At 48.9% G+C, this 13128-nt stretch overlaps 1 protein-coding gene across 5 annotated transcripts in view; it reads right to left on the reverse strand.

The window, feature by feature from the left end:
* Nucleotides 1–606: 606 nt before the first annotated feature.
* Pacsin2 (protein kinase C and casein kinase substrate in neurons 2) overlaps nt 607–13128 on the reverse strand; it is a 91972-nt gene continuing 79450 nt past the window's right edge. For 4 of the 5 annotated variants that reach the window (XM_076911738.1, XM_034516463.2, XM_076911739.1 and 1 more), the window contains 6 exons: nt 12106–12281; nt 10171–10291; nt 6376–6497; nt 4327–4449; nt 3643–3839; nt 607–2143 (listed from right to left, as the gene is read on the reverse strand). In XM_076911738.1, coding sequence (XP_076767853.1) covers nt 2031–2143; nt 3643–3839; nt 4327–4449; nt 6376–6497; nt 10171–10291; nt 12106–12281 — 852 coding nt within the window. In that variant the 3' untranslated portion in view covers nt 607–2030. The remainder of the gene's footprint in view (nt 2144–3642; nt 3840–4326; nt 4450–6375; nt 6498–10170; nt 10292–12105; nt 12282–13128) is intronic. The other variant, XM_034516465.2, reaches the window with a different exon arrangement.

The raw sequence follows: 13128 nt of genomic DNA on the forward strand, positions 1-13128 counted from the left end.
CCTGCTGGGGGCTCAAGTACTGCTCAGAAACTGGCACAGCAGAGGATGCCCACGACACAAAGAGACTAAAGGACAGACACTCAGGCTCTGCTTCTACTGAGCAAAGTGACACTGCAGGAAGGCCAGAGAAGCTTTACTAGTGCTTGAAGAGAGCAGGGGCGGTGGCAGTCCGTTCCCTTGGACTGGTCAGGGCTACCATGCTGGCTTTATCTCCTTAGCTGATCCTAATAGGAGGCGAAATCCCTGGAGGTTCTCTGTGCGCGTAGGACCAGTTGGGACCTGCAGTGATCACAGTACACCCAGAGATCATCTACTTGAGAAAACATAACAGTGGCACTCAATGGTCAACACACAGTAGGCACACACAGGGATGAGGAAGAATGGCTGCTGTCAGGGGAGAGAGGGTGGAACCAGTGATGCCCTCCACAGGGATGCCCAAGGTGCCTCAAGTCCCCAGCCTCTGGTGCAGGAACTGAGACATGGCCCTGAGAAGGGTTCCTATGTACTGGATCTTGCCGTTTCAAAGCTGGTATACCCCCAAGGAGACAGGTCTATCAGTTGTGTGAACATGAGGGTGGATGCAAGGCAAAGGGGCTGTCAAACACACAAGGATCAACTGTTTATTGAGTTTTGTTGTGGTTGTTCTAAAATATTATACATTTAAAGGAGTTTCTAAATATTAAGGACTTTACAACTTTTGGTCATTCTGTAGCTTAGGAACAAGGATTTCTGCTGGTAAGTTCTCCTGACACACAGCCACTGCGAAACAGCGCTCCCGCCAAACCCTGAAGGAATACAAGCTGCAGATGTGCACCACTGCACACTGTCCGAGCTAACAAAGTCTTCTCTGTGCCCATCCGTGGGGCTCACTAAAATTCCACTGCACCCGAGGACACGCACAATTGGAGGAACTTACATGTGTGTGTGGGAGGGAGTGGAACCCCTCCAGCTCTCCAGTGAGTGACACAGGGACTGTGAAGCCTGTGAAGCCTGTGACTACTACAAAGTCCTAGGAGCTTTTCCAGTGCTCTGTCATGGAGCTTGGAGCCCTGGCCAATGAGAATCAGTCTTCTCAGCAGCTCCACTCAGGCCAGAGCCACATCTTAACTGGGTGGTCAACTGGCTTCAAGCAGTTGACCAGATCTGCTGTCAGAAGCCACGAGCTCTCATTCAACAGTGGGTGAACTCTATAGATTCTCTGAATATCAAATAATATATACAGATATACATCAAGACACAAGGGTCTAATGTAAGGCATCTTAGTCTACAGACGCAGCTGTTTTGAAAAGTTAGTCTTCTTACTGTTAACTTTCCAAATCACTAATAAAACTGTTAATCTGCAAAAACTAAAGCAGAGATAGAGTGAAAATAGTCTCTAAACACATAAGTGTTGGGGCCCTGCACAAGGTTACCCCTGCAATGGCACTTGCCACGGAACCCCTGCTGCAGCAACCCCACATCTGGACACAGCACAGAGAAATGAAGACAGCTCACATGGAGAACATCTCAGATCAGTGTAGGCCATAATTTAACTGACTAAAAGAGCATATAAAAAAGTATAACTGTACACTGCCTTTAAATTAAAACCTCAAACTCTTTACTCAGAAAATGGCATGTAAGTCTGTTCATTGAACTTGCAGGCAGGGCCTCATCAGAGAAAATAATCAATGGAACAAGAATCAGTATGATCCGTCATTGACTCAGGAGAGACAAGGGCAAGAAGGTGCAGATCCATGATAGAGAGAGCTGGTGGGGGTGGGGAGGGGCCTGGCTCTCGCTGTTGGACCGTATCTTCCTGTGCCTAGATCTGCCCAGATATGCTTAGAAAGGGGCCAAGTGCCCAAGGAAATCACCAGCTCATCTGCCTTCAAAGCACACCAGGAAGCCAACAACAGAGCCATTGTCTTTTGCAGGTGGAGTGGATGCCTACATGGCTGCTGGGGGCACTAGAGGTGTCACTGCCCAGGCCAAGGCTAACGGAGCTCCTCCACTGCCCACTTCCATCTCTCCGCCAGCCTGCCCATGAACTGTCACTGGATAGCCTCGACATAGTTGGCTGGGTACAGGCCAACCTGCCCGCTGTCTAAACGTCCCTTGCACCAACCCTGCTCATCTTCATCCTCTATCTTGGTCAGCTCATCCCCTGCAAGACAAAAAAAAGGGTGGTCTTAGTGAAAGGGTAGGCAACACTGACCACAAAAAGTCGTCTGTGCATACAAATCCCATGTGGATATGAAACATGCTTCTAGAAGGATCCACAGAAGGTCTCAAGGGCAGAGGGATGGGCATCTTCCTAAGGTAAGGGATGACCCTGGATATTTCACTACTAATTTGTATTCAAAGTTTCTGACACAGAGGCCACTATGATCTGAAGAGAGCAGCTCTCAGAGCAACCCTGGAACAAGCAGCAGTCCAGATTATAAACATTCCAGGTTCAGCCTTGTGCCTATCCTGTGTCCCAGGCTGCCTTGCTTGGCAACAGGCCCCACATTTTCATTCTGTGTGGTAGCTCAAGGTGTCTTTGGGACTTTGAGGTTTTACTTCCCGAGCCACCACTGGCCTGGCAGAGACCTGGGCCAACAGGGTCTGCTCCCTAGACACTTAAATCTGCAGACAAGACCACCACCAAATGCTTACACATGACGCTGCAGAGAGTCTGAGTGTGCTGCGTTATCACGACCCAGGAGCTCACTCTATAGGCAGTAAGAAAAAGGGGCCTTGTGAAAACTGTCTTACTTAGTTCACAGTGAAGACAGAGGATGGGTCTAGAAGATTAGCAAACTGAAGTCTGCAGCACTGAAGAGGATGAACAAGAAGATTAGTAGGCACATGAGATATCCAAGCTACACAGCTAAGAGGATGAACAGAATTCAGGACTGCTGATGGCACTCGGACTAGCCTCCAAAGCCTTTGAAGGACACATTAGTCATTACTGTTCTTATAATCTTGCTTCTAGTGACAGCTAAACAGTTAGCATGGCTTCTTGTGAGAAGCTTATGCCCAGGGAGCAGAGACAAAGAGCTGACACTGAGGTCACTCAGAAATACTGCAGCTACATGGCTTGGAGGCTGAGATATTGACTACTGTGTTAAAGAGACAGGTTGGTGAGTAAACATGAAAACACAGAGCTCTTAATATAACTGACAGCACAGAGATGCCTACAAAGTCAGAGGTACTAACAGCAGCTGGTGGTGACTGACAGTCAAGGGTGATGGCCTACAAAGCACAGTCGGGGATGGACAGAGATGGCTTTCATCGGGCCCTAACATGAACAGCACACTATCATCTTCCTGGGACAGGATCAGAACATGCAAAATCAGGTTGAGTAAAGGTACTGTAGTGAAGACCCTCACTAGCAAGAACTTGACTTGAAAAACAAAAGACAAGCCAGGCAGTGGTGGCACATGCCTTTAATCCCAGTACTTGGGAGGCAGAGGCAGGCGGATTTCTGAGTTTGAGGCCATCCTGGTCTACAGAGTGAGTTCCAGGACAGCCAGGGCTACACAGAGAAACCATGTCTCGACAAAAACAAACAAACAAACAAACAAACAAACAAACAAAAAACTAAAACAAAAAACAAAAGACAAGTCCCCTCGGCAGGCTGGAGGCCTCTACTCCAGAGTATTTGGGGAGGTTACCCACCAGCCTTGAAGCTCAGCTCATCATGTTCTTGCCCCTCATAGTCATAGAGGGCGCGAACTCGCACTTCCGTTCCTGAGGTAGTGTCTTCATCAAATGGGTTGGAGTCCCCATTGGCATCCGTCGAGGAGAAAGGGTTGTTAGACTCATCGTCAGACCAGTCAGTAGGGTAATTCTGAGTCTTCTCATAGCTGCTGACACTGCAACAGAGGATGACGTGAGGCTCTTAACATGCGACTGACAGAGAATGGGTCCCCACCCAGAGTTCCTGCCCCACAGGCAGGTGCAGCCAGGCCCCTCGGAGCCTTCATGCCATCCACACTCATCCTGAGCCCTCAAGAGAAGCTGGAGGCTGTGAGTATCCCAGGGGAGTGCCTGCAGGTAGAGCTTTACCCACTTCAGCAGGTCCCTGGTTTATACTGCCTGTCTGTCTTCCTGTAGTGGTGCTGCTCAAGCCTTAAAGGGTTAACACAGGACAGAGAAAAAGCAACCGAAGAGTGTTAGCTGTGCCCTCCCAGAGAGGTGGAGAGGCCAGACACTGTCCCAGCAGGTCTGGAACATGCCAAGGTCCTGGAGGACCCATGCACTGCTGAAGTGCAGAGCGGTGAGACCCCAAAAGACCCCTGGATAGAGAGAGGAGACACAGAGAGTGAGGTGGAAGCCAGAGGGAAGTGTGTGTTCACCAACTTTTTGGCCTTAATGTCCTCCTTCTCACTGACGCTGCTGCCCGTGTCGTCCTCATCCTCGAAGGGGTTGTAGCTGGACTGTAACTGCGTGGACTGGGCGGGGTTGCTCGGGACACTAAGGTTGCTATGGGGAGAAAGAGAGCTTTCAGGGATCACAGCGGGGGGCTCACTAAAGGCCCTGGTGAGGAAGACAGAGACAGTATCTCTAGAGTTACAGCAGCTCCTCATCTGATGAGAGGAGAAGGGTGTTGACTGAAGATTATTTTAGTCAGACATGTGGCTATATGTTGACCAGTCACTATCCCTTGATCAACTGTAAGTTAACTGTCCACCGCACTTGCACAAGTACTTCCTGTTTCAGGGTTTCTCCAGGCCCTAGCCCCTCATTTCCACATAAGGCTTAGCCAGTGGGACAGATGGACACAAAGCAGCAGCCACAGGAAGACTGTATCTATGGAACAGAGGACTCTCCAGCTCTGTGATGACCCTTCTACTAAATAGGTCACTGGCCAGCTCCCTGGTGCTGGGGTTTCCATTATCAGAACTAAAGCTTGCTGCATAGAAGGTCTTCTAGTGCTCTGGAGTCAAATCATTCTTGTAACTTTGCCAATTTCCTCCCAGCCCCGTGTTAACTAGAGCGACACTGAACACTAGGGAGAGGGATGAGGGGCTGCAAGGTGGAGAACACTACTGTCAGGGTACATAAGAGTGAGTCACCCAAGGCCAGCAGTAATCAATCTGTGGGTCATGACCCCTTTGTAGCTGTGTGAAATGACCCTTTTACAGGGATCACTTAAGACGATCAGAAAACAGATATTTTCATTACGATTCATAAAAGTAGCAAAATTATAGTTATGAAGAAGCAATGAAAATAATTTCATGGTTGGGGTCATCACACCATGAGGAACTGTATTAACGGGTCACAGCATTAGGAAGGTTGAAGGACCACTGGGCTCTCTCAACAACAACTGCCACCTATATCAGTGGCCAGGGCTTTGGTCAGCAGCATTCTTAAACTGAGCAGCTACCACCCCAGAGCCAAGCAGGTGAGGATGGGAAACCCCTCAGATGCCAGGGTGACTGTGACTGGCTGTCCGTGTACAGGCAGTGTGTTTTACACTAGCAGACCCTCTGCCCTCCTAAGCTCCCTGCTCTAGATGACTTTGGAGGGTTTTGGTGCTAGACACTGAACTGGTGCAATCTCTCTAGCTAGCCACCAGTCCATAGGACCTCTGGAGCCCCAGTTCCTTCCACCCAAACCCTAGGCTTAGGCACACTTGGTTCTGAGGTTGGGGACTCAACAGCTTTCTGCAGAGCCTCCAAGCACAGTAGCTGAGCAGGACCAGCTCTATGTGACTGGGAGCCAGGGATGGTAGGGGCTTAGTGCCTGGGCCATAAGCAAGTCACTGACTAGAACCTGAGTGAAGGTGACCAGTATCCAAGCACAGAAGCCTCTAGCCAAGTCCTACAGCATGCTCTTCCCAGAATGTTCTAATGACCACAGCTGGTACTTGTTCTATCCACAAGCTTTTTGAGACAATGAAGTCAGAGTCTTGAAGATAACAGGGTGCTCTGTTCAGGTGCTGGGCCTGACCCAAGGGCCTTGACTTGCCAGGCATATGATCTGCTGCTGAGTTACACTCCAAGCTTACTCAGAAATAACGAACACTAAGTAACATCTGACGATCCCCCACTGTCCTGCATCTATGTCACCTGCACACAGAAGTCCCAATGGGATGATCCCACTGATACGTCTCTATCTGCTGTGTGTACCCAGGGCTGCCCCATGAGGATGAACACAAGCAGCTAACAACAGCACCTCCCTTACCAGGACAGGCACAATGTGCAAAAGGCTCCTTCTCTGGATCTTTCAGGAGCTCCAACATGAGCAGAAAGAGAATAGAGAGATGGGCTCCACCCAGAGCTCACAGAGTTCCCAGAACATTCGGGAATCATCCAAATGCCCAAGATGGTGGCATCCCAGGACCTGCAGATGTCCTCATTTCGGAGAAGATGGTCAGTTTCAACTGAAGCTGTGACTGCAGCTCACCTGCCAGGCTTGTTCTGTCCAGACTGGTCACCTGTCTGATTGATTCCTGTTAGGGTAACACCATCAGCAGCCTTCTTCTTCTCTCTCCGGCTGAGAGTTCGATTCAGATCTGCAGACCACTCCTGGGCAAGGGGCCACGGGAAGGAAATGGGAGGTTCATATCTGGGGAACCACAGTGGTCCAAACCACCTGCTCAGCCAGCGCTACCCACCCTGTACAATTGCAACATTTAGCCTTGTGGGCCCTGCTCTCATTTCCAGCAAACCTCAAGCTGCCTCTTAGGCCTAAAGGTTATTACAGTTGGCACCCAAATAACCACAGGGCCCTTACATGAAACAGCAGACTTTATAGGATGTGTTGGTGATAACAGAACTAGGTCTGAGGGATGGGGATATAGTTTAGTGGAAGAGTGTCTGCCTAGCATAAAGTCATGGGTTCTATCCTCAGCAACACATATACTATATATCCATCCCATCAGCCTCCATCCCAGAAATATTGCATCATGGCCGATGATGCTTACTGTCTTTTATTACAGTCCTGGAGAGCCTTCTAATCCCATTCCTTGCTCACCATGGCTCTTAGGCTCTATACTCCCTGTGGGCTCTTGTGGTCTTGAGCTAGTCCTGTGGGGAGCCTGGCTGAGGCACAAGGCTTAGTCCTTAAGAACCTTTCCATTTAATGCTCTGAACTCTAAGTCACCATGTAAACAGCTATCTGAAGGAATCTGAGAAAGTCTGCTACATAGGAAACTGAACCCATGCCTGAAAATAACATCAGAGGCTAGGTGGCTATTTCACCGTAGAGAAGGCCGACAGGCAGGCACCGAGTGCTCAGGTCTCCAAAAGACTCTCCCTGATAATGTCGTACCAGGTTTTTTTGTTTTGTTTTGAGACAGGGTATCTCTGTGGTGTCTTGGCTGTACAAGAACTCACTCTGTAGACTAGGCTGGCATTGAACTCAGAGATCTGCCTGACTCTGCCTCTACCTCTGCTTCCCAAGTGCTGGGATTAAAGGCATGCCCCCACTACTACCAGGCTTGTAGTACCACTTTTAATAAGAGTGACATGCTAGCAACCAGAGAATAAGAGTAACATGCTGGCAACTGGAGGGAAGAGGGTTTATGTCCTGTTGTGGATTGCCCTGGTGCTGTTTGTATTTTGATGTTAATTCCACTTCCTCAAGAGGGGGTGCCCCAGGGAGGAATGGATCACGTACTGAGGTGATTCCATGGGAACCTTCTCCCCATTTTAACTGGTCAAATAAAGGCTAGAATGTGATCGGGCAGTGGAAGGGAAAGGTGGAGCTGGAGGTTTTAGAGAGGGAGGAGAGAGGCAGATGAGGAGACAAAGGAGACAGAGGAGACAGAGGAAGACTGAGGAAGATGGAGCAGGACCACATGGCCTGGAGAAGCTGCAAGTAGCAAGGGATCTCAGAGCTGGGGAATACATAGAGTAGTGTAGTGGTACATCTGCCCAATCTAGGCGTGCAGCTTATAAATATTATAACTGAGTTGTGTGTTCTTTACAAGGGCTTATTGTGGTTGGAGATTTACTACAATGTCCCCAAAGGGTTTCTGCTTTCCCAACTATTGATATATATAGTTGGAGACGTACTAGGTCTTAATTTTCCAGAAAAATACCATGTACTATCTTTAATGAGTTCTTCTTACCTCCCATCTCCATTTATCAAACAAGTATGATCATAATCAGTAAGATGACTAGTCAGGTAAAAGCACTCCCCTTGAAAGAGAGACTACCTGAATTCAAGCTGGTACCCCATGTAAAGATAAAAGGATAGTACACGCTGTACAAAGCTGTCTTCTGACTTCACACTCCCTCTCCTCTCCCTTCATCCCCCCTTATCCACACACAAATTAAATTTAAATCTAATGTGCCTTAGTACACAGCTTTGTTCTCTCTTACAAAATATCAGGGTCACAAGTCATCTTAGATTTACATTAAGCCTAGCTTCTGATTTGTCAGATGAGAAAATATAGAGGCCAAGAAAAACTGAGGTTTATATACAGTCTTGGGACATGGACCTCGAGCCCAAGTCATCTTGTCTATTAATGACTCTGTTGATGGAAATAAGTGGACTAAAAACTCAGTTGAAACGTCAAGTTCCCCACGTGACCTCTAAATATAAATGGACTCTATCTAACAGGGCAGCTCTTGGGGAATGATGGGATCAGCATCAGGACTTTGGAAGGAAAGGCTCTGTCAATCTCTGCCACAGAACTGGGGGCCAGTACAGACGGGACTGAGTGGGCTGACTACATGCAGCAGGAGCTTGGTGATCCATGAGTTAATCATAAAATAGGAACTTACTTCATCCTTGTGGCATGAAAAATGAAAACAATTTCATTAGAGAAAGTCAGACACAACCTGGTATCAGCTATCGATGTGAACACAGGGAACATAGGAGGGCTGCTTCCCAGCCAGGGGCCCACAGAGAGGAGCCACAGACTGTCTTCTGGGAAGGAGAGCCCTGACCAGTCTTTTCCACGGTTCCCCTTGTTGGCATAGCAGGCACTCTGAGGGAAGCAGCAGAGTATCATGCACATGGTGCCCTGGGCCACGCTGGAGCAACATGGAGACTGGAAGCTGAAGCCAAGCTATGCCTAAGACAGCACTCGGGACACTTCTTCCAGTGTGCTGTGCCTGGGGAAGGACCGTTTCCTCTATGGCCCCTTCTACTAGAAAAGGCCTTGGACTCCAATGTCTCCTGGAACCCCACCTGTTCTGCAGCCTCCTGATGGGTATATTTTGGGGATGCTCAGCACAGCTCCTGTCATTTAGAGATATCCTGAACTTCCAGAAAACACAAGTGTGGAGGTGAGGACTGATGTGGGTGTAAAGGGCTGAGGAACTTGTGGGGGGCCCAGGTGTATGTAATAACACAGCACAGATCAGCTTATGCCCTGCAATAACTCTGGGTTGCTATTCATACTTTAACATGGAAAAACTAAGCCACACAATGGATACCTGCAAGCTCCAGTCCCACAGCTGCTACAGCATAGAGATACATGCAGCCCAGGCTCTGGCTACTGTCAGGCCAGAAAAGCCATAGGGCCATGTTGGAGGCATCGGTCTGGCTTGAAGGACTCTTCTCAGCAGTTACAGGGTGGGGGCCCATAACACACCCAGTGAATGAGTAGGACAGAATGCCTTCCTTCAGGGAATAAGGCTGGTGGTACTTCTGGCCACTACCTTCTACACCACAGTCAGGGAACTGGGTGAACCTGGGGATCAAACCCTAGCCTCAAGATCCCAAGGCCCCTAGGTTTATAGCATAAAGACAGTGCACAGCCCACAAAATTGAAGATTTATAGCCCAAAGCAGGAAAAAGCACCCAGAAAATGGTTAAGAAAAGTAGCTCATTGATACCGGCCCCACCTGGGGACCAATATAAGGCCTGGAGACTGAATGGCCACTTCATTTCTGGGCTACCCTGTATGGTGGGATAAACACAGTTTCGTTACTATTATTATTATTATTATTATTATTATTATTATTGTTGTTGTTGTTATTGTTGTTATTATTATTATTATTATTATTATTATTATTATTATTATTATTATTATTATTATTATTATTTTGGTCTAGGACAAAAGGGGAGTACCAATGGCAAGTGATGGTATCCAAAAGAATTTAGATACAGTGCCTGGGACACTAGACAGGATGATTGCATATACAAAGAAGGGAGTGAGAACAACATTTATAGCTCAAGTAGAGGGGTAGAGGTCTCAGTCCCCAATTACAGGCGAGCAGAGTTGTAGGGACACAACCTCCTTACCTCAAACTGTGGCCAGTTCATAGCCATGCCTGGCCCATGGTTAACCCGGAACCACCTGAGGTCCTCCACAGCATCAGCTGCTTTGATGCTCTGCTCCAGCTCTCGGTAAATGGTTCTGTAGCTAAATCAAAGACAGAAAGAAAGCTCTATAAAAGACAGGGCCAGCCACCGTTTCTCAAAGCCACAGCACAGCAGGCCCTGTAGCCTGCATGACAGTCTGTATAGCCTTCACAGTCTGTTTCCCATAGAGGAGGAACACCATTTTCTGGCCATCACATACACAGATGCAGACACCATCCTCCAGAACCTGGGACCACCAACAAACCAGGAGGCACACTGATGCTCGCCCTGCATCATCAGATCATGGTGTGCTGTGTGGGTAGAGCTGTGCAGTCCCACGGAATCAGGTCATGTTGAGGAAGCAGCCATTAGAGCAGAATGTCAGAGTGCCCCCTCCATTTCTCTCAGGAGCTGGAGGGTTTCCTCCCCATGTGAAAGGCAGTATGATGGGAGGAGGGCAGAAGCACCAGATCCGGCCCAGCCACCTGGGGCCAAGAACAGAGGTCTTGGCTGGACCTGGTATCTCACTTATTATCTCTCTAGGTGGCTCTCTTTGGAGCCTCAGTTTCCTTCTCTGCTGTGTGGACACAATACCTATTCTGTTTAAGCATGGAACTGTGTTCTCCAAATACAATAGCTGAAGGTCTAGCCTGAGGATGAAAGTTTTGCTGAAAACAGCCTTTTAGAGGTGAACAACTTAAAACAGGTTCAACAGAGTGAGTGGCTCAACGCAGCTGGCTGCTGTCCTTATAGAGCAGGAGAAATCTGCTCCAGATACTCGGGAAAAGATGACCAGAGGACTGGAGAGAAGTAGTCAGATGTCCAGGAAGCTGAGGACTCTGGCAGACCCCACAAGCTGGGAGAGGCAGGAAGGACCTGCCTGGAGCCTTCAGGGGGAGTGTGGCCACACCTTGGTTTATGACTTCTGTCTTCTAGAACTGAGTGATGAGCTTCCCTTGTCTGACACCCAGATTCTGTCACCGCAGGCCTACTGGTGACTGCACATGTGTCACCCTCCCCACAGGTGGCTCACTCAGATCATAGAGACAAGCTGTACTGATTCCGGCCTTTGCCACAGGCCAAGTACAAATGTAGTGGAAGGTGCCTCACACACAGAAGAGCGGGACACAGTCCCAACCCTGTCCCTCTCCCCTAACAGCTGTGTAGCAGCTCAGTTTCCTCCTCAGCATGATGGGGACAATGCTGTCTGCTCTCCAGGCTGTCACAGAGATGACAGGAACGACAACAGAACAGCTTGCAATGACTGCTCTCCATCACTTTAAAGAGACAAGGGACATGCCATTTTCTACTGACAGCAAGCTTTGACCTGACATGTCTCAAGGGTTCTCCCAGATGGATGTAGGAAGTGAATTTCTCTCTGTGTCCCCAGTCATCTGGGTCCCTCCCGATGCAGGCACACCGTATCACAGTCAAATGGAAGTGTCTCACTGTTCTGGTCTCCCCAGGACCTTCAGCCATCAAGATGTCAAGGTCAGGCTGGCAGCAGGGATGAGAAGGCCTCCTAAAGGTCTCTACAAGGGACTGCTCTGGGGGCAGAAGACATGAGGCCTGGGCAGTGCTGCATCAGCCCAGACGGACTCTATAGAGTGCTGGGTCTGGCCGCTCCTGGCTGTGGCACCAGAAGAGACAGTGCCAGACCCATCTGGAGCTGACAGCATCAAGTCCATCATCCTGCCCTACTCAAGCCTTCCATGGCTGTGCTGTATGCTGGCTCTGCAAGCATGTTACTGGGTATCTGGAATGTGGTGTGAAAATCCCTGCCATCCCAAGGCAGCTGTGCATTACTTTAGTCTATTCCCAGCCCCCCGCCCTCCCCCCGACTGACACTGTTGGGTTTTGCTCAGGGGAACTTACCTAGCCACATTGGACAGGTCCAAGTGCTTCTGAACTTCCAGCAGAACCTCTCGGAAGAAGCGCAGGCGCTTCTCTTCAAACTGCTGGCACTGCTCGAACACCTGCTCCATGTTCTCCATGTACTGGGGTGTGGTTTGATCAAGCTCCTTCAGGGTCTTCTCATACTTGTCCTTGGTCTGTGTGGAAAATGCCATAGACAGAGGTTTTTTTCCATCTCACATTTGTTTACTGCATGTGCCATGTGGCTTTTCCACACACACCCCACACCCTCCCCCCACAGGTAGATAGAGGTGAGAAACAGCCACTCCAGTACTCAAATGGGCTACTGATTGGTTTATAAGGGCTCTTCATTACAGAATTCATACCTGGATGGATGATTAAGGCAGGGCCCAGTTTGAGGAAGTAAGTCTCAGAGATCATGTCTCTGAATCCTTCCTCCCTGTCTGTTTCTTCTTCTGTGCCTTCTCTCCCACAGGCTCCCACTGTCATGGTGCTCTAACTTGAACATCAGGAACAACAGAGCCCAGGCAGCCCTGCCTGAAGTCTCTGAAACTGAACCAAGATAGACTATTCCTATTCCAAGCTGTTCCTCAGGTATTCTACACAGGAGGAAGAACTGACTACCTGAGTGCCCTGAGGACTAAAGATGGAGTTATGGGTCTGTTGGAAACTACTTTTAATTCTGTGTACAGTAATACATGCATGCACACATACACTCTTCCAGGGAAGGTAGGTACTCTGGCCACTAGAACAATTTCTGTCTTCTCACAGTGGGGCACCAAATGTACTCCGTCTAACCTGGAGTACATTTAGGAGGCTCAGAGGCCCCTTCCTGTATGTTCTACAGAGACTTCTTCTCTGAGCCTTTTCTGGCCTACTAGAAACAGTTCCCACTCACATTCTGGGCCCTATTCCTGTTTTTTTAACCCCTTTCTCTTGGCATCTGGTTCCTTCTTGTAAACATAAGGGATGGCCCAGCTGGGTCCCCCATGAGAAAAGGAAAGGTCATTTATGCAAGAGCAG

The sequence above is a fragment of the Arvicanthis niloticus genome, chromosome 13 (assembly GCF_011762505.2).
Source record: "Arvicanthis niloticus isolate mArvNil1 chromosome 13, mArvNil1.pat.X, whole genome shotgun sequence".
NCBI lineage: Eukaryota > Metazoa > Chordata > Mammalia > Rodentia > Muridae > Arvicanthis > Arvicanthis niloticus.